The following is a 20983-nucleotide window of genomic DNA, read 5'->3' on the forward strand; positions in this document are numbered from 1 at the left end:
TTTTCTAGTTATAATACCACAGAACTTTGTTTGACCACATCTAAGTACTTAAGTACACACTGTAGTACTTAAGACTAATGTTTCTTTTCACTGTGCTTACTCCAAGTGAGCATTGTCACACTGCATACAGAGCGTTTCCAGTTTTCATTCATAAACCTTCACACGTCATAGTATTAAAGTGGGTTATTGAACGTTACACGCCTCGTTTGTATGGAGACGGTACTGACTTGGCCTAAGCATAGTGACAATCACCATGTAATATATAAATAAGTATACTGTTTGGTTGCAATCAGCTCGGAGACCTCGCTGGGACCCTTAACAGACGCAATATTCATATTAATGGTATGTTCATCTTCCATGACAATGAATGTTCCCGCACTCCAGGTCTACACAGCAGCTGGTGGTTTCAACAGGTTCAGGTCGTTCCCTCTGTAGGCGTACGCTTTAAAATCACATATTTTCTTTCCGTCCTTGTATAAATATATTTTCAAACAAGTATCACAGAAGAACGCCGGGTCGAAGGGCACCTTCTCACAGCCGGTCACTATCCATTTGGCGCCAAATTCAGCGCACGTGGTACAGTATATGGTCTGGTTCTGAGACACGGCCGTGGAGTACGGGTAGTATACTAACTTCTGGGGATCGGTCGGGTTGAGGAGTCGGATCTCCGAGAACGTGAACAGATGCTCACAGTTACCTTGATGGACGTACACCTGGCAAATATGGTTACTACAGTCAGCATCGGGAGGTATCAAGAAATTTTACTATCTGTTATTACAAGATCCTATTGTCTTCTAGAGTAATTCAGATTAAATAGTCTCACAGCAAACAATTTGACGCTAGAATTCCTGCTGGAAGTTCTAGTATTCATATTCCTGATACACAACAAAAAATTTTACTATGAAAACTATATCCCTACAACTCCCCACTATTATCATCTAGCCTCCACCCTCCACCCCTACCTCTGGATGTCCAAGTTTCACCTCCAGCTCATCCAGCCTTACATCCATGTGAGTATGGTCGAAGACCCCGAGTCCTCTAGTGGAGGCCCAAAGCCTGAGCGGCTCGGACAGGTCGCGACACCCTGGCCGCGTGTCCACATAGAACTTATTATTGATGAACAGGAAATTAGACGGGAACAGATCCTGGAAAAAACTTTGTTATATTGAGTATATATTAACTACAATGAATACTTGAGCAACAGCAGGTTATTACATAAATTACTCCGAGTGTTCTTACAATTTTTGTAAGATATTCAAGTTTCCTAAAATACTCAAATTACTCAAGTTGTTCAATAACTCAATTCCCAATAAATTTCTGATCTTACCCTTGCAGAACTAGTCGGCAGTTCATCCGGCTGATCAGATACATCAACTCTCATCCCGACATCATTGGCACAAACTATCCTGTCTCTGAGAACCGTCAACTTCTGTCTCCCCAACATTATCATGTCACTACTGAACAATGAGTGACGAGAATACCTCTTGTCCTTCAACAAAGTTAAAAATATAAAAGGATCAAACAATTAACAAATAAGTAAAAGGCAATAAGTATTGTAGGCTAAATAAGTTTAGTAAAAAAACTAGTTCATAATATTAAGATAATATTAATAATCATGCAGTTTAACGCAAAAGAATAATATAACTGGATATTTTTTTACTCGTATTCTATTGACTAAGTCCTTACATTCTGATCTCTGCCGCTGTAAGTGAAGGGTCGGTAAACTCTCACATGAAACAGCAGATCCTTGCCCGGCTCCAGCGGAGACAAAGATATCTTGTAATCATTTGACTGGAACAATATTAATATATTATAATCTGTGAATTTTATAAATGATCTATTAATTTCTATCTGATGAAGTTATCAAATATTTTATATTGGTTATAGTAAACACCAAAAACATTCAAAGTTGCTAAAATAGTCACTGTGAAGAGATAAAGCAAAGAATGACAACTACTAATTCAATGTAGTACAAACAAAATAATGTAAAATATGTAATTTCTCTACATAATATCAAAGGTCATGTTAGAGGAATACCTCATATAGTGTATAGTATAGTAAACAAGAAAGTTAATATTAATGGTCAGATAATTCTGATACCTCATTCGGTAATGGTAGTAGTCTCACAGCTCTGTACTTCATTCTATTGGGATAGCGATTCCGAACATCCTTTGTTAATCTCAGCTTCAGTTTTTTTAATATACACAGATTATCTCCAGCCCTCGGCTCTGGATCTACTTCCTTACATGGTAACAAACCTTGAATGGGATAACGAGTTGACATCACTATTTCATTGCCAATTTTCAAGTGTTCTGGACTGAAAATAAAATATGATTTACTACAACATTTCTTATATGAGTATAGTTCTACGAATAAATATATTATATAGTTCAATAATATCGTACCTGCAGAAGTGTTCTAATTTTTCGTACTCATTATCACTTAAATCAAAGCCAACATATTCCCGCACTCTATTATTTTGTATTTCATCAATGGTATCTTTGGAAGCTGATTTACTATATATTGGCATGAATTGAAAAGCTACTGGTAGGTTTTTTGATATAATTGGGGGCGTTACGACGTTACCCTTGACTGGATATAATTTGGGTCCTTTATCTTCTCCAAATATGCTAACTTTAGCGTTCCGTTTAAGATTTGGGTCTATATAACAATCCGCTGCTGCATTAATTAAGACTTCTCTATTCGTATTACAATCCGAAGATGTACTTTGCGAGGAAACCGAATCACCTTCATTTTCAACATTTTCTTTAACGCCTCCGGGTTCATCGTTAGAAATGACACCTGTAGTAGTATTAATTTCCATTTTTTGTTAAGAGTGTTTGTTTAACTTTACCGAGTTTTCCATTTATAATCAATGTTATGTTTTCAAAACAACGGATAAGTTTCAATGAAGTCCGAAACCTAAATATTTCAAATAGCTGTCAATGTCAATTTTTTTGTTTAGACTGCAAGTACATTAAGCCTTTGAATTATTTCACAGCATGCATATTTTTATTTATTATCCGTAGTTATGAAAACTATATCAAAAAACATTAAAAACAATTAAAAAAATCCTTTTATTACCGACACATGACTCATTTTGATATTTTGATTTTATGAATACTAGTTTTTTCAGTATATATCGCAATTCTTCGTGCCTCTTAGCACTGGGTTCCGTCAGGTCTCTCCATTGTGTTAGATCTTCTGCAACTCTGGTACAGTATAGTCCTAGAGTTAGAAGCCTTGTTTTCGGATGGATCTGTCTTCTGATATCTTTTCTTGGCAACCATAACGTTACTTATTTGCTCAGTTTATTTATTTTGCTACGTAGCATATGTCACTTTCACCACCATCTTAGATGTTTTATGTTTTTATATCGTTGCCTTTGGATTCTTTCCATTGCTCTTTCAGTTTTGCCAAGTTATTCTCTACATCAGCTTGTTGTTTTCTGAATCTCGCAGCCGTATCTTATGCAAGGAAGACTGCAAGTGCGGACAGTCTTTCTCTAATCTCTTGATAAAAAACATTCAGCTTCATTACCGAAACTTAGCATTTATTTGCTTATCGTAGTTAAAAATTTCTTTATAATTTTTTTAGGCAATCTAGTACTCTCAGCACTCTTACAACAGGTAAGTGCATTTAAAGTAGAATATTCAAAATATTATTACACTATATAGTGAAATAAAGTGAAAAATAGAATTTTTCTAAAACTATCAATAACTAGTTTTATCGGTAAAACGCTGCTCTAGATACGTGAATACCTTTAAAAGTGCTCACAGTTTAGTGATATAAAAGGTGTTATAATATATTGTTTGTACAATATTCAAAACATTATTGTAAGTGATGAGAGCAACGATTAATCACCCACTTGACCTGTTACAACCAAAAGTTACTAACCATGTTCTATTACGGTCGAGAGACTTTACAGCAAATTTTACATGCTTCTGATAATGTTTTCTGAGGATGCCTAGTATTTAAAGGAAGGCAATAACAGATTACACCCAATCAATATCGAGCTTGTCCCAAGGGTCCACGAAATTGATCAGAGTGCCCGCCATGCGCTTAAAAAATTACAGTGTGAAAATAAAAATGAAAATCTTGTTACGATAGATGAGTTATTGGGTGCGGTTACAGGATGTAACGTGGAAGATGATTTAGTCATAAACATTACCCTTATCAAAAACCCTGGGTCTAGTTTAAATAGTCCAATTTAATTCTCCACGATAACGTGATAATCTTCTGCTTTAATCTATTAAATTCAACAAGTTACATCAAAACGCTTAGTTGTGCACAGCCCATACAGGTATCGGAGATGAAAGAAGACGTATTTATGTATTGGAGCATCTTTCGCCAGATAACAAGTCTCAGCATGCAACAATCGGATTGTAGCCTGAGAAAAAAGAATACAAATTTAATTGGGATATGAATGGATGTATAGATGTCAGACAATGTAAAACGTCTTCAAATATTCATCTAAAAACACCAAAAGTAGAAAAAATCGATTAACTTTCATATTTAAATGTATGCCTATAAAATAAAGCATGACCTTTTTAAGTATATGCTTTATTTAGATAATGTAAAATGAATCAGATATATACCTACTGACTACTACCCATATGTTCGCGGGTTAAAACCTCATAAACAGGATTTTTATCAGAAAACCGTTTCTCAGATTCGAGGTAATTATTCTTGTTGACAAGCGGGTGACGGAAAGCGTCACGTCCAATAGAAATGAAAGTGGAGTACTCTTTACCGTAATTAACAAAATAACTGTATGTGATGACCTCTGGGTAAAACTTGAAGTATGTTTCAAAGGAACCACACATAATTTAGTGATTTATAATTTCCACTTTCCTAATACAATATTCCTTTTAAATATGAATAAGATTTTGGATTATCCTAATGCCATTATAGGAGTTCTATGTGTCTTCAATTTGAGTTGTATTGACAGGAATTTTACCTATAGTTCTTTTTGGAATTCAGCTATCATCATCAGTTCAATTTCATAATCGTGAAGCACTTTCAGCAGTATAAAAACATTACCAATAGAAGAAGCAACATTCTTGTCATGATCTTCACCAACGCTGGAGATTGGAGTGTCTAATAAACTCTTACTTTCTTGACTTCTATTCGCTTGCATCGTCCACTTGTTATAGGACTCACATATACTGCAAAAGGGGGATTTCTATGTTACAAAAAATATATCAAGAAACCCAATCTCCATAGGATCGACTACGATCACATTAATAGGAAAATTAACGACGATGATTAAAATTTACTTTCTATCAATTGCAAAGGAGTCAATGACATATTGGATTTCTTTTACTAAAATTAAGTTTGATTATTATTACAAATGTATTAAATTTTGTAGTCCCAGAAGTAAAGGCTGTCCAATGTGGGGTAATTAAAGACTAATTAAATTACATAAAAATTAGTACAGACTCTATTTATTTTCATTTCATTAATAATGTCTGTTTTTTAAAAGTCTTTCAAAGCCTACTCTTGTCCACCAATAATTTGATTTAAACATATAATGTTCACCATAATATTTTGTTTATATAATGATTTTGGACGAGTATCCGTTACATAATTTTTTGTAGACTTCAAGACTTGACAATTGTCGCGTATAAGATGAACATTTGTCAATTTAATGTCACAAGTCACAACAAATACATTTTAAATTGTCAATACTAATTAACTACATTTATTTTTAGGAAATCTTTATGAATATCTTATAATGTTATCTCTGTGGAATTTGTTTGAAGCTACCCTTCTATGCCTTAATGCCGTGTGTGTTCTTCATGAAGAGAGGTTTATGCAAAAAAGTATGTCCAATTTTAATTCACTGCACATAACAAAACTGTTAAATATTACAAGAAATCTTCTTAAAAGTCTTTAATAGTAATTATTCTAGAAATCTGAAGTTTTTATTGTTACATAGATAGTTTCTATTCATATTGTTTATTTTGATTGCTCTCAGTGGGATGGGGTGCCAACGGTCCCAACCAAGGCTTCGAAGATCAATCGTCAATTAAATTTCAAATCTTGAATTTGGTCAGATCAATAAGGACAGTTACCAGAAGTAAGTATATGATAATAACTAAACTAAATTGTATTAATGAGCATACACATTTGCATCTAAATTAACACTAAACATATATTTCACACCATGTTTACTTTTATTGTGAGTTCAAAAGATAATTTAAATTGATGAACATAATGAATAAAGTTTATTTCACATCTTTTCAGTTCCGTTGATAGCGTTTAACATAGTAACAATAATTTTCAAGTTACTATTAGGATAATGGGTCCAGAATCTTTACAATAAGCAGTGTTGTGACGGCATGGTGAAATATAAATGTATATTAAAGCAATTATAATTTTTTAAAGTAACTTTCTTGTTTTACTTATACCCAAAGACTTTGATTTGTTTTTAATTCCAATATTTTGATTGATTTCTTCCCACAAGAATGTTCACTTATCTTGAGTTATTATTCATTATCCTATTAAAATTACATATCGGTATTACTAAAGTAAATACATTTTTGAATCGTTTAATTTCATTACGGCTCCAGTGGTGTAATCTATCACCGCCTCTCCTCTATGCTTATGATGTGATTGTAATTCATTAGTAATCTGGCCATATATTCTTTTAATAACAATTATGTTTTTTTATCCAATAATAATAATATGGTGACTTTATGAAGATGCAACCATTAGGGGATTGTCCGTTTTTTAAACAACAAAAAAAAAACTAATTAAAAGCTATGTTAAAAGACCTGTTTGACAATAAGTGTAGTTTATAAAAATAATAAGATTGTATAGTGGTTATAATTTTTCCTTTTCTTTTTCTGTTTTTCCAAGGGATGAGATGAAAAGTCCTCCCAGTGGGGACCTTAGCTTTGTATAGTATAAAAAAAGTCTCTGTATAAAATACTTTCTTGCTCTACTCAGTACATATGTACCTACTTCCTACCTTTTGGCAGCTAATAAATCTTTATTTTCCAAATGTCTTTGAAAAATTAAACTGGACACCGCCCTATATATAAGTCCACCAAATAAGGATACATTAATTTACATTTAGGAGAATTTTGGAACTAAAGAAAATGGGGTCGTCGTAGCGACACACTCAGTAAATTTTTCTTGGAGACTAACTGAATTAGGGCCGCCCTACTTCATTTGAAAACCTGCTATCTGCTGAATTGAAGCGCATAGGCACTGCTCTCTTTCACTTAGCTGAGGGGAATATTTGTTCGGCCAGCGAAGAGAACATCAACTCTTCTGTCGTCTGCTTAACAATTGTTGTTGTTGTTTATGCCAGTGTTAATGGGCTTGGTGTCTTAGCGTGAATCGGCAATAACCACCATTATACTCCGGATAAAAAGCAAGTTGGATACCGAAATACATAATTTCTTCGCTAATTTCTATCATAGAAAAGTTACTAAGATAACATATGTAAGTTTAAATTAATTAAAATAGAAAAACTTATTAGACATTCCAGATGAGTCTCATATTGCCTATGTAGATATTATACACAGAATCAATTTCTGTATTATTATGACGAAATTAATGGCAATAGTGATGTGGGCGAGGGGATATAATACAGATATGTCATGTTACAGATCCTGTGTCCGGAGCACACTAGCTTCCTTTATAATTAGATACAAGTTGATTCAAATAACTTCAGTGGCCATAAATCGTGTTATCCTGAATTTACACACAGCACATCTCTCGTTACCTTTGGGACTTAACGTTTTTGATACCGCCAGGGAATTGAAGAAATAAAATATAATGTATAGTTTTAACTCTTTATTGACATTAATATCCAAAAGTAGTCTCGTATGATAAGGATATAAAAACGAATATTCCTCAATAGGAAACAAACAGACTCCCATAACGTCAGAGATCAAGGCTCGCGGAGTCGCGGCCTGCTCCGACAACACGCGTTATAACTCACATCACACAAATCCAATTGTTAATTTAGAATTAACGCGACACCAGCGGGTAAAGAATCACAAAATATGAGACGCGTGACTCGCAGCGATCAATAAAACTATACAGACTTATAGATACGGTCCTTAGCCTACAAATAATAACGGTCGAAGGAACTAAACACTCTAAGGTCGAATACTGTGATCCTATATCAATATTAACATATAAGTGTGATCCGACGCGCGCCTCTCGGTCGGCCGCTCGCCGCTGGCCGCCCGTCGGACTGTCTCGTTCCCTGTCATCTCGCCTTACACTAACTGTAATAACTATAATTATAGACGTTCCGTGACGTCGCGCTAGCTACGTTACACTACTACCTAACTCTGGACTAAACCGATATAACGTAGTTGGACAGATCGATCGGTGACGTAAAAGTAATATTTACATAGGTATGTGACGTGACGTGTACACAAAAATATATTCAGGTGAGGAGGCCCGGCCCGGCCCGGCGTGGTCGGGTCGCGCTGGTTAACACTATAGTAGAAAATAACTCTCTCAAATAAATATAAACATTTCCCTATATCCATCTCTCAGTGTGTTCATATCCACTTAGTCAGCGTTTTAGTTTTATCCTCGTACATATTATTTCTTGGCGGCGACGCTCGTCTCTGTGGCGTCCGCCTTTTCCTCCGTCTTCACTACTTTGCCTTCACCTGTAAATATATAGTTGTACATTAACAACTAATCTTCAGACAGTATTTTATAAGGGCACATTTCAGTTACAACTAACAAAATGATAATGAGTTCAGGAAATATTCTAAGGAGAATAATTTATTGAAGCAAGACAAAGGACTTTATTAAAGAGACAGAGTGAAGAAATGACAAACATATAAATCGCTTCAGGAGAACAGAAAAAACGATAGAATTTTTTTTTGCTATAACTTGGTCTGTATTTCTCAAATAATAAACGTGCATTGAACACTACTATAGTAGGTATTCAGTATTGTACTAATGACTAGTGTACCGTTAGGTGCGTCTGACTCGTTGTCGGCGGCGGAGCGGCGTCGCTTGCGGGGGAACTTCCAGCCCGTGGTGTGTTTCAACTTGGGAAGAGGTTCTATCTCCAACACCTGCAGGTTACATTACTGTTACACGGTGTACCGACAGGGCAGTGACGAAAAACACAAGCAATGACTGCTTGTTATAGTTAACAATTTATAAGCAAACAACGAAAAATGTGACCAAAGCCGTGGACAATGGCGGTTATCGAATATTTTCTTCTTTTTGTTATTAAAACTATAACAATGTAAAAGTTATGAAGAGCCATGTCCTAAGTGCTATTTATGTTAATAAAAGAACAACATTAATAATTAATCCTAAACGAAAGTTTTGAATACATACAACATATATTTTAAAATGATTATTTATTTCTGTACACGAGGGAATAAGAATAGTTACAATAATTACTGTAATACATGTGTGAGGTGTGTCGTGAAGTCAACTCACTTTGTGTATCTGTCTGAAGGCGATCATTCTCAGGAACTGTTGCGCTGATGCTGTGAGGTCTTCTCTCTTCTGTGGTGGCAAGTTACCCAGCGCGTCCTGAGACGTACGAATTAATTAGGGGTAAGGCGGATGAAGTAAGGCCATAGGTGTTATAAAGCTTTTAGATAGACATATTAATAAAACTACGTAAATGGGTCGTAACAATACTGAAGATTCCCGTCTGAAGAGTTATGCTGTGCTTGTTTTGTACATATGTAATGACAGAACGCTCTAATCGTAACGCACAGTGGGCTAACCACGCTGATAAATCTGATATATTTTTTTGCGAGAAATTAAATATTGAGTTTATATTACATATAAGAATTTTAAGTTTATTAATAAAATAGTATTTAAGATTTTCACTTGTTCGTTAAGTTCATTAATTATAGTATTTTAGATTGTCATCGTTTGGATTTTACAGAATAATTCTCACGAACTAGAAGTGTAATAGTTCAAGAAATTACATTGGAAAATGTTGTTAATAATATCAGGAACATTGATTTCGTTTACACTTTTTATATTGTTTGATGGAATGCCTGTCTGCACTAAACCCCTCCCTATACGTACAACGAGATCCTTCTCGCAGGGATCCCTCAGGCCGGGGCCGTGTTCCAGCAGCAGGCCCCCCGCAACCGCCTCCAACACCCGGCGGAGCGCCTCGCCCGGGGACAACGCGCCCCCTGCCGACTGCATCACACCCGACACCAGCAACTCCATCGCCTGGGACACGGGGACCGGACACGTGACTCAATAATAAAATATCTAAGATATTCTATGTATAACAAAATTTAAATCATGATCGTTTTTAATTAAGTTACATTTCATAAGAAGTGGTGGGAAAAGAAATAGAATGAATACGAAATATATTTCAAATTAAGGTAGCTTGCTCGTTAACTGTTACTATATGCTGATACGAGTAAAAGCGATTTTGGGCCGACATATACATACATATATCATCAATAGAGCTTTGGATCATTATTGATGCTATTTTCATTTAAAATAAATCAAATTAATATATTTAAGTATTACATATCGGAGAGAAACTTGTTTTGAGAAACATATTTCAACAAAGAGGGTAGGTGGGATCAGTACTCACGTATGGGTTGAGCGGCGTCCAGTTGGGTACACGGCGGCAGAGGTCCCGCATGATGCGGATGATGATGACGCACGACTGCAGACTGGCCGCCCTAGCCTGCGCACACCCTCGCGTCACTCTCACCCTCCACCCTCACCCGCCCACACCCTACACCCTCACCCCGTAGCCGGGGGGCCGGCTGGCTCTGCTCTTTCCGTCCGTGTATTAACGAAGAAAGGAAACTTGCGCTCTTACTTATAGTTATCTCTAATGACCTCAAACGTCTGTCTGATCGTTCCTTTCCTCTATTTAAGTTTCGTTTCTTCGGTAGTAGGCGGACGATCTTTTTAAAGCTGATATAATTTCATTATGCAATATAACAAGTGAGCAGTGACCCCCCGCCGCTACTCGCTCCCGGCGGCTAGCAAAGTGCGAGGAAACGCTGATTCGTTCCAAGACCAGCACTCGTAGCCACATGTTCAAGGGAGTCATAACTTATCTTTTCAATTATCTTTTTTTATCTTTAACTAAATCGAACTCTACTTCTGAATGATAAAACAAAAATAAACATGTGACTAAAATATACGTGCGCACTCCCGCTCATAAAGTCCGTCATCGGCACTAGTGAGAAGCGATTTTGGCAAATTACATGTACATTTTGTTTATTCTTTTTTTTTCAATTCGTTCAAAATACAATTTAACATTTAGCTGCAATCAACACTCACAGTAGTATACGTGCAAAATATTCGTATAGTGAAATAAATATAGTGCCAGTGTTGACGCCTTTGAATGTAACCTTAAAAAGCAATCTCCAATTCCACAAGTATAAGAATGAACAAAAGACTAATGAATGCAAAGTTCCGTCGGCGGAGTGGGTCCCCGGCCTAGCGTCTAGTGGGGAGTGCGCACACGTCTGTAATGTGGGCGAATGTACCTGGAACCACTTGGCGTGCCGAAGGGCGGCCAACGCGTCCAAACACTTCTGCCGCGGTAGCACATCCTTGTCGTCTCGCTTTATGTCGCCACCCTCTAGCGACAACAATACAAAGGGTGTTTGACCATCAACACATCGACGAAAACGGGGCAAACATGGGGAGGCAGCCTATAGCCTACCGCCTACCGCCCTACACATACACACACACGAGGTATGGACGCGACAGATAGGGAAGGATAATATGTTTGCTCCGTTTCAGTAGACACGATATACCACTGCGGAGAGCAACGCACGTGATATACGGGGGGATGATCAAAAATCCTTTTCCTCTCGCCGCTTATCCTACTCACACCTAAAAATAATTCAACACAACATCTTCGAACAAATTATCTTCAAAGAGAGCATCATGTATACTATATAGCAAAGATCGCTTGTCACAATAGATAGTTTGTTCTGAGTTTCAGTGCTCCCCCCTCCCCTCGCCCCGGACCCCCCGCCCCTCTCACCGGCCGGTTCCCTCATAACGGCGGAGGTCAGCGACACCCTGACGGCCACGTTCCCATCTGACACCTGCACGGCTCCTTCGGCCGCCTGCAGCTCCACCTTGTAACGAGGCTCCTCAGACGGACCCTGGAAGCACGCACACAAACAATAGTAACATGTTTGTTATGGGTAATGGGGTTATATATTTTGAACACCAGTCGGGTTGCCCACCTTGACCTTGTTGAGATGCGCAGGCAGGTCGGCGGCGACCCTCTTGAGCAGCGTGACGGTGGGTCGGTCGTGGCAGAGCACCACGAGACGCACGTCCTTGTCTCCTCGCAGCAGCAGACCCTTGGCCAGCAGACCCACTCGCATCACTCCCTTCAAAGCGCGCGCGGCGCCAGAGGTCGCGCACGGAGCCGCCTCGCCCTCGGCCACGAACGAGAACCTGGAGGAGGACACAGTTAGTCCTGATGTACCAAAAGTCGAAAACAAAATATAGCAATATATAGAATCCTGCAAACTCAGAGATAGAATATTCTAGTTGCTTTTCCAAATGCTGTTGGCGTCGAGGGATGGTTCACTGTATCCTATTTTAATTAAAGTATTGTCTTTGATACGGTTGAAACCCCAGGCTGCAGTTTTCTCACCACAATTGCCATCATCAAACTAGGTATGGGGAGTTGGTTCAAGTATTTCAATCACAAATCTTGTTTGATACTGTCTGTCTGTGTGAAGAATATCTGAATATAATCTCCCCACTCATGCCATGGTGATTCAACCCCGTCTCCAGTGTGTGTGTGTTGTATGACTCACAGTTGGTTGTCTCGTCCGTCTTCCTTCCCCTCCACCTTCTCCTCCTTCTTATCTTCCTGCTTGATTTGTGATTTTGATGGCTGACCCTGTAATAGTAATAGAATAAACTAATAACTGACGTCTATCATGACAGGATTTCTTTATATGACAGAAATTATCTGACATCACAGAAAGTAAAATTCATTAATGAAAGTTTAGAAATTGAAAGATTGTAGTTTGTAATATGAAGCCAAAATTATGTTTCAATAAGAGCATTATTCAAAATTAAAGTAATGAGATCAAGGTCGGCCCGCTAGTGTATAGTGTGCACCTTAGGACGTGCCTGTTCAGCGAGCGCGTCCGACAGCGACTTGAGCGCCTTCTCGGTGTGAGAGACGGCTCGCTGTATGTCCTGCAGCTGGGCCTCCGAGGGGTAGATGTCGGCGTGTTTGGCGAGAACGTGCCGGTCGTCCGACGTCTCCGGCCGCCGCCCCACTGGCCCGTAGCCCAGAGACATGCCCTGGTGTATACAATGTGTTAAATTCAAGCACTACAGTCTACACACTATCATATGGTGCTAATGGCTTTCTAATGTGTATCAATTATCAACAACGTTTATTATTTCTCGTTACAATGATGGATATGTTTTTTTCTCCAGTAAAACAAGTTCCTTTTGTTTATATGGTCAGTGTCGGTGTACTCACATGGTGGTGATGATGGTGCGGCGTCCTCCACCAGTCCGCTCCCTCCCAGTACAGTCGCTCGTCCTCGTCCCCTCCCTGTGGAAGGTCACGTTTCATCATTCGAGTCACGCAGCGTGTCTATCGTGATGGTTGTATACGTACATCGTGCATGCGTCGCCTGGCCCATATCTCGTCACGCACCAACATGCGCTGCGCCTTCGCCTCGGCCAGCTTCCGCTGATGCATCGACGGCTTCACTTTCACCTCCAGGTCGGGTTGTACCTGTGACGGGCGAAGATCTTAATATTCTGTTATAATGATCTTATTTAATGTATTTTAACGTTTCAAACTCATTGCAGCTTGTAATCATTTGACTCTCGGAACTCTTGGCGGTCACCCCCCAGGCTCAACGAGCGTCTCAAACCTTTTACTAAGTAATCACAGTGGCCATCGTTCATACATATGTTAGGTTAGTATTAAATGTCGGTGAGCGCAAATGTACCTTCTTCTTGTACTGCAGCCGGTGCCGGCGCCCCTTCATGTGCATCTCCTTGGCGTTGGGGTCGTTGAACTTGCAGTCGCACAGCTTGCAGTTGAAGCTGAGAGCCTTGCCGTCGTCGCCCCGGATCTCCTCGATGTAGTCTTGCCCCACGGGCTGCACCTCGGGTTCGGCCTCGGGCTCGTCATCCTTGTCGTCGTCCTTGTCTGCGGGCGAGCGAGCGTCAGCGGCGGCCACGGTGCTGAGTCCCCCGGACGCCACGAACGCGATCTTGGGCGCGCCGGCCACCGTCTTTTTGGCTAGCGGTGGGAAAGTCGAATTTTCTCTCAAATCGTCGATGTCACTTGTATATGGGCCTTTTCTACTTTGAGCTACGATAGAAGCTTAATGGCGAACGTAAAAAGAAAAATATTTAAAACAGTTTAGAGAAACTTGTGAACGCATCGTCGACAGTCGACTCGCGCAAGTTACATTACGTGCAATAAATACATAATAAAAAAGGCCCACACGACACACACTCCATATCTGTACCGAGTGTTAAAATTCGATGAGAAAATTTGACTTCGTGATAGAAAACTGCCGACCGCGTCATACAGATATGTCACTGTGGCGTTCGGGGGAGTCAGCTCGTGGGACACAAATATGAGCTCCGACACACCGCGGAGGTCATATTTGAGGAGGGAGGACGAACATCCAACAACTAAACAGGGACCTACACGGGAAGGATGCTCAGCTAAAAGAAACGGAAAAACATCAACACAACGAAACAAAGAGACAGACAGAACACAGCAGACTCACCGGGCTGCAGCTTGGTAGGCTCGGTGGAGGGGATGGGCTTGCCCAGCATGGTGTGCAGCTTCACCACTTTCTGGTGCTTGATGCCCCGCACGTGCGCGGCGTAGGCGTCCGCGCCGGTGCACGTCACGTCGCACAGCTCGCAGCGCAGCGCCGAGGCCCCGCAGGCCCGCGCGCCGCCTCCGCCACCCGCCGCCGCCAGCTTAACGGCCGCCTCCTTCTTCTTGTGCTTCTGTCCCTCGAGATGTTCCTTGTATGTCTGAGGACCGGCGCACGAGATGCGGCACACGTCGCAGTAGTGGAGCTGTTGCGCCTTAGGTGGCGGCTTGGGGCGACGCGCCTGGCCCGCACCCGCTCCGCCGGCCTTATAGTTCTTCCAGCCACTGAAGAGAACAATTAGTGATGTACATCGTTCGAACTTCATGCCTATATATTTTATGATTAGACTGGAATATTAAAATAAAATTAAGCACTAACTAAAATAAGACTTAAATAAATATTGCTCATGCAATCTCATCAGATATCATTACGACAACTAACAGAATATGAACAAAATGATGATTGAGTCTTCACTGATATATATATATATTTATTTTTTATTTGAAATTATAAATGTGGTACGCGATCCGAATTCCGTCATCAAAATTTACAAAGACACCGAGGTGTGTACTCGCTAATACGTTACAGTGATAATGTACAATGACTACTCACCCTCCGCCTCCGGTTTTGTTCTGCTGGGCCACATACATGGTCGCCGCGTTGTAGAGAGCTGTATCATAAGCAGAGGTGCCCCTGTTAGCCGTCTCTACAACAACACAGCGCGATCGCCTCTAAATCTTTCAATATCTCACTCAAACTTCACTCACTAACTGTCAAAGGTTCTTTTGGAATCTACTAAGTTTAATCTATCATCAATAAAAAATTAATTTCGACTTTAAACTACTTGGCGATATCGCGTATTTACTAGTAATTAATTCGTATCTTTTTATCATTGTAAGTAACACCCAATACACATATAATTTCAAAATAATACATGTATTAAATACATATGAAATATGGAGTTTTAGTAACTATGAAAAATCAGTGTTAGAAACAATCAAACAGAGAGTAGGCTACATATTATATGAAAGGAATATTTAATCACAGAATTATAGTAAGTAGAGTATTTTACTTAAAGAGAAGCAAGAGACATGAAAACTAGAAGATAAGCGAAATGTCATTTGAATTAATTGTGAAAAATGATTCATCTCCAGATTGACAAATACATAGTTTTATTATCTCATTAGTTCAATACTGTGTTTGAGTGTTTGTCTTTAGCAGTTTCAACGCGTTTCTGACAGGTAGTGTTCGGTGTTGGAATGCTTACATTGTTATTGTTATGTATCAGTAAGTTATCACATTGAAAATTTTGTAATCATGTTAAATAACAATGAAAATGATAATTTTGGGCTAATATTATTAACAATAAATTAAGAAATATTTCATGGTCAGTGTGTTGTGTTATACTCACGCTTGGCGGGTTGTGCCGCGGGCTGGGTGTAGGGCTGGCTGGGGTAGGACGCGGCGGTGGTGGCGGTGTACACGCTGCCGTACGCCGCCTTGGTGCCTCCCCCGCGAGCACCGCCCTGGCCATACTGAGTCACCAACGGCTGACGAAAAACAAGCAATCATTGGATATGACACACATAACAAATACCATCTCACATGAACTGTCGCAAACACAGTGCCGTCAATAGATACAGAAGGGATTTTACCACTGACACATATTTTAACAGTGTAATATGATCCTTTTAATATTTTCTAGTTGTTCAATGGCAACAACACAGCTGTGGTCAGAAAAATTTCTATTATATGAGGAATATATGATGTGGTATAGTTTATTTATCCACAAGATGGAAATTAAGTAAATTTTCTTTTTCTTAGTTAACCTGACTCATGGGGGATCTTTAAAATGAATACATTATAACAATACATGTATACTACTGATAATGATATACATTATCCTATGACACATTATCCATCGGCCATAAACAAAGCACTAATAGAATTCGGGAAACAATTTTTCTTTCATATAATAAATAGAACCAATGTTCCGAGTGTGTAAGTTGTGAATGGAAATTTTTGTACACACTCCTATACTGTGTATAAATATGTTACTATATTACATTCCTAACAATATTTTAAACACACTAAATACAGTTGGTTGTGCCGTACGCATGTAGTATACCTCTTCTATATACAGATTTATCTCAGACTTCCAGATATTATATTACTCATAATTTTGTTTGTTACCTGCGCATATGTTGCGGGTGTAGAGTAAGCCGGCTTGGCCGCCGCATCATATGTGGGTTGTGGTTGTGGGGGAGCAGCGGCGGGGTAGGCGGCCGCTGCTTGCTGGTAGTACGCAGACTTGCTCGCGTCATACGCCGACGCCGCCGCAGCAGCCGCGTGAGCGTGGGCGTGGGCATGGGCCGCTGAAGATCATCGATATTATATACATTACTAACATTATTTTTTACATGAGAGGCATATATACACCACACAGTGTGGCCATACATACATATTTCTTGACATCACTTCCCTGTATGATGATGTTGAAAGTAAACTTTGTTCACTCAACACACAAGTTTAGTTACCATTTGCATGTTACAGTACAAAATCTTGTAAAACTATTTGTATTACTATATTTACATGAATCTTGGCACTTATAATCCAAAGACTATTTAAGCATAGTATAAAATAAGTAATTAATTTTTGTGAAGAGGTTATCAAAGTCAAAAATATTATTTTCCTCAAATAATAATCAACAGCAATAAACGTCACGTCATTTGTTATTAATCACAGGCAGACCATGTTACTTACTTTACTTAAATACTTAAGAAATATATATTTTGAATGGGTTATTTATATTTACAATGCTTTGTTCTTTTACTTAATTCAATCATGTAATAAACCAAAATCATCGTAAATAATAATCTCTCTTTAATTGTTACATTTTTTTACTTCATATTAATATTTAATATACTGCTACTTCGCCTTAAATGAAAAACAAAATGCTATTATAGTAGTTTACGATTAGTTAGTTTGTTATTATAAGTCTTGTCAGTTGTGGGGCGTCGAGTTGTTTTTAAATAGAACACGTTACTGTAACCTATTAGGAGTTTGTCTTTTGCTGTTTTATAATAAGAAGCAAATAAAGGATGACTAATTAATTAGCATTATGAGTAACGACTCACCCTGCGTGGCTGCTGCCTGGTACGCAGTATCATATCCTGTAGCTGCGGCACGTTGTGTTCCGTACGTCGCGGCGGTCGCAGCAGGCGCCACGGCGTACCCCGTTTGGCCGCCGTAAGCTGCGCTAGCTGTGGCCGCACTAAAATTACACAAACTAACATTTTAACAATCAAAATCACGGCTTTTCCACAAAAATTCCACGATCAATACAGTTCTGACGCCATTTTGATTACACGAAATTGTGAGCATTTCATTAGTTCTAGTTTAAGCTTTCACAAATATCATAATAATAGCAAAAAACATTAATAAAACTCACCCATATTGGGTCCCTCCATGGGTAAACCCAAAATAATTATTTGCAGCCATCATTTACTAATTTTCCACTAAAAATTTATTCACTTTCTTCTGGGCGGAAAACGAGAAATAAAAGACCGGCGTTTTGTCTTTGATAGAACTATTATGGCGGATTGACAGCATAGACTATAGAAACGGAAACGGATAACCATCTACAGAAACGTTCAAATTAAAAAATTACGTAATTTTTTACATTGTACTTTAATGATATTAGTAAAAATTTTAGATACATAGAACTGTAGTAAAAATCTTTTGGCCAAATAAATAAGAATTTAAGTAAGTATATATTATATTGTATTCCCTTATTATTGTACTTATAATTATACATACTAAATTAAGTTGCGTTGACAGCTACCTTCACATTTAGGTGAATTTTGAAATACTAAAAATAAATTTTTAACAAAAAGGTACATAAATTTATTAATATATCAATAATCTCATGTGAAAAATACATATTTTTATGTTAATAGGTTATAAAATATCACAAATAGAAAAAGAATATTCGACTTGAACTTCAACAATAAAACCCTATTTATCTTAAATAAGAGACCATTACCAAATTGACAAGCCAAGACCTTATTGCTTCTTTTCCCAGCTTGTGTATCATCGATGAATGATATTTTGTCTGTTGTCTGTCACCCCAGGCCAGGGCCCATTTCCAAGTTAAAGTACTAAACCTGCGTGAGATGTCGGTGATTTTAATTCTCTGGCGTATGACTTTATTTTGAGCTGGATGTGCAAGAGAAACTCCCAACATCTCACGCCCTATAGCCCGCTGAGAGTCCTTGGATTTATGCAATTTATCTACTGTGAGTATCAAAAGTAGTAAGACATATGTTTTTTAAACTTCTGCTCTTGAGAGTTTGTAGGATTAACAACTCCAAATTATGGCGTACTAGTCTCCTTCGACCTAACGTATTCTTCTGATTCCTTCTATTTGCAAGTTGTGCCACTAAGCTAGATTATTTGGCTAAGATGTCTTTTACACAATTTCAATATGAGCCTTTCAGAATCATTAGCCTTGAGAACACAAGCCATTAACTTTAGTCTTTTCAAGGTTCATCCCGAGACCAGCCTATCTTAAACAATCACTCAGGCTGTTCTGTCTGACCTACTCATCGGTCAGAGACTTATCAAGATGATGATAATATCAGCAAATCGCAAGTGTGTAAAAACAAGCAAATTGTCCGTTGACGTTAATGTCACGCTCAGTTCAAATCATGTGTGTGTGTGTAAAACAGTCTCCAACGCTTTATAAAATAATTTTAGTCAGATAATTTCCCTCTATTACATTCAATGCAATGGTACCGGACTTTTCTGTCCTTTTACTTGGACAGACATCGTAGAAGCATCATAATAATCATTCTTGAATGTATGGGTAAGGCCTCTTGAACAGCAAAAGTTATGATTATGTTGGAGGCATTTTTACCGTCCAGAAACACAATGCCAAGAGGTTGGGTACATTCCTTGGTCTTTGTATAGTTTGTCGGAGTTTGTGTATGAGGTCTACGACATGGAAAACATTTTAAAATCTACCCTGCCACTAAGTTTTAAATCATTAAATTTATTTGCAAGAAGCAACGTTTCAACTCTCGAGAATAACTTTTAGATTAAAGGGGGCTATCGGTTAGTAGTTCTCCAAGAGGGTATTATTTTTTATACTTTTTTGAGATAAGTTTGCACACCTTCAATTTCATGCATCCGGTGTATTACCAATTCAAACGACGGAACGATGACCTCTGTAAGAGCTCTCAGAACCGAAGTACTTGTTGTTTTGATCAGTTCTTAAGTTTTTTTTTTATTAACAAGCTGGCTGAGAGATATCGATGTCGGGGAGCTGGTTGCTGGGTGATGTTTTAGATTTTTAAGTGGTTTTTTCGAGCTTTGGATCCTAGGTGGAGGTGTTTAAGATCCGTATATATATTTTTTTTATATTTTGAACTTCATTTAGAATTTTTGATTTAGAGGTGACTATAGTGCCTTAGAGCTTAAACTATTCTGAGATTTGTCAGGTGATAAAATATATATATTAGGTCGGTACATACCTTTATCGAGACATTAATCCTACGATTGAAAATAATGAAAGCTATCTCCTATAAGACACCATACCTATAATTCGCAATTCTTGAATATTGTTGATAATATAAAAGGTTTTAATATGACACAGCTTTCGCCAGTTTCGTTGGTCACCTCTATTACAAGGTTTGGCTACTAGGTACGGCTAAGGTACTGAAGCCGAACTCTTCGACATTAGGCGTGAACGATTTCTTGATTTATAATCCAGCGCCACCTGTGGTCAATTGGTGTCCTTCGTGGAAATAAAATAAATGATTGCATCTATTCTTATTTTATCCTGGTCCTACCCACTAGCCCACTATCTGCCATCAAATTTGTTTTATCTCTAATTGAAATTCATCAGTGTTCGTTCAGCCGGATAATATCCACACATACGTCAGACGTTGTCGTTTTTCATCACACCCTACCCATGATACGTGTCGTTGCCAGGAATATTGTGACAACTAAGAACTGGGTACCTCGATTCTAAGTTATATCTCATTGTTGGATTTTACTTTAGTCACCAAGCTCTTCAGGCGTTTTGGTGAACATAGTGCTTGGAAGCTCTGTGATGGCGCTGCTGTCCGGCATCAGTATTG

At 38.5% G+C, this 20983-nt stretch overlaps 3 protein-coding genes across 6 annotated transcripts; 1 reads left to right on the forward strand and 2 right to left on the reverse strand.

Moving 5' to 3' along the window:
- Positions 1-2923, reverse strand: LOC116768009 (snRNA-activating protein complex subunit 3). The gene is made up of 6 exons (XM_032658623.2): positions 2406-2923; positions 2101-2317; positions 1687-1791; positions 1328-1489; positions 963-1145; positions 1-713 (listed from the first exon to the last, which is right to left on the reverse strand). The coding sequence occupies exons 1-6, from the start codon at positions 2822-2824 to the stop codon at positions 387-389; spliced, it is 1413 nt and encodes a 470-aa protein (XP_032514514.2). The 5' UTR covers positions 2825-2923; the 3' UTR covers positions 1-386.
- A 2711-nt stretch (positions 2924-5634) lies between these two features.
- Positions 5635-6393, forward strand: LOC116768024 (immediate early response 3-interacting protein 1). The gene is made up of 3 exons (XM_032658643.2): positions 5635-5825; positions 5981-6082; positions 6250-6393. The coding sequence occupies exons 1-3, from the start codon at positions 5738-5740 to the stop codon at positions 6303-6305; spliced, it is 246 nt and encodes an 81-aa protein (XP_032514534.1). The 5' UTR covers positions 5635-5737; the 3' UTR covers positions 6306-6393.
- A 1401-nt stretch (positions 6394-7794) lies between these two features.
- LOC116768001 (zinc finger RNA-binding protein) lies at positions 7795-18441 on the reverse strand. 4 transcript variants are annotated; one of them, XM_032658610.2, is made up of 19 exons: positions 18292-18441; positions 17978-18114; positions 17034-17215; positions 16252-16390; positions 15453-15510; positions 14745-15124; positions 13950-14245; positions 13610-13729; positions 13469-13543; positions 13096-13284; positions 12786-12871; positions 12201-12417; positions 11993-12116; positions 11487-11581; positions 10574-10669; positions 10045-10197; positions 9439-9534; positions 8957-9062; positions 7795-8645 (listed from the first exon to the last, which is right to left on the reverse strand). In XM_032658610.2, exons 1-19 carry the CDS (start codon positions 18342-18344, stop codon positions 8575-8577), a joined length of 2673 nt encoding a protein of 890 aa, XP_032514501.1. In that variant the 5' UTR covers positions 18345-18441; the 3' UTR covers positions 7795-8574. The 4 variants fall into 4 exon arrangements, with proteins under 4 accessions (XP_032514501.1, XP_032514502.1, XP_032514500.1 ...); XM_032658611.2 differs by having other exon boundaries at positions 13950-14152; positions 15453-15546; XM_032658609.2 differs by having other exon boundaries at positions 13108-13284; positions 15453-15546.
- Between the last annotated feature and the right edge of the window lie 2542 nt (positions 18442-20983).

The sequence above is a fragment of the Danaus plexippus genome, chromosome 19 (assembly GCF_018135715.1).
Source record: "Danaus plexippus chromosome 19, MEX_DaPlex, whole genome shotgun sequence".
Taxonomy (NCBI): domain Eukaryota; kingdom Metazoa; phylum Arthropoda; class Insecta; order Lepidoptera; family Nymphalidae; genus Danaus; species Danaus plexippus.

What these genes read in the sequence shown, in the direction of transcription:
- LOC116768024 (XM_032658643.2), top strand. Translation starts at nt 5,738, where the DNA reads ATGTTATCTCTGTGGAATTTGTTTGAAGCTACCCTTCTATGCCTTAAT. An exon ending in AGAGAGGTTTATGCAAAAAA is followed by an intron (nt 5,826 to 5,980) that starts GTATGTCCAATT and finishes GATTGCTCTCAG; the next exon opens with TGGGATGGGGTGCCAACGGT. An exon ending in AATAAGGACAGTTACCAGAA is followed by an intron (nt 6,083 to 6,249) that starts GTAAGTATATGA and finishes ACATCTTTTCAG; the next exon opens with TTCCGTTGATAGCGTTTAAC.
- LOC116768009 (XM_032658623.2), bottom strand. Translation starts at nt 2,824, where the DNA reads ATGGAAATTAATACTACTACAGGTGTCATTTCTAACGATGAACCCGGA. An exon ending in TACTACCATTACCGAATGAG is followed by an intron (nt 1,792 to 2,100) that starts GTATCAGAATTA and finishes ATATTGTTCCAG; the next exon opens with TCAAATGATTACAAGATATC. An exon ending in TGAAACTTGGACATCCAGAG is followed by an intron (nt 714 to 962) that starts GTAGGGGTGGAG and finishes CATATTTGCCAG; the next exon opens with GTGTACGTCCATCAAGGTAA.
- LOC116768001 (XM_032658608.2), bottom strand. Translation starts at nt 18,344, where the DNA reads ATGATGGCTGCAAATAATTATTTTGGGTTTACCCATGGAGGGACCCAA. An exon ending in GCCTACCAAGCTGCAGCCCG is followed by an intron (nt 14,246 to 14,744) that starts GTGAGTCTGCTG and finishes TCCCACCGCTAG; the next exon opens with CCAAAAAGACGGTGGCCGGC. An exon ending in CGAGTCAGACGCACCTAACG is followed by an intron (nt 8,646 to 8,956) that starts GTACACTAGTCA and finishes ATATATTTACAG; the next exon opens with GTGAAGGCAAAGTAGTGAAG.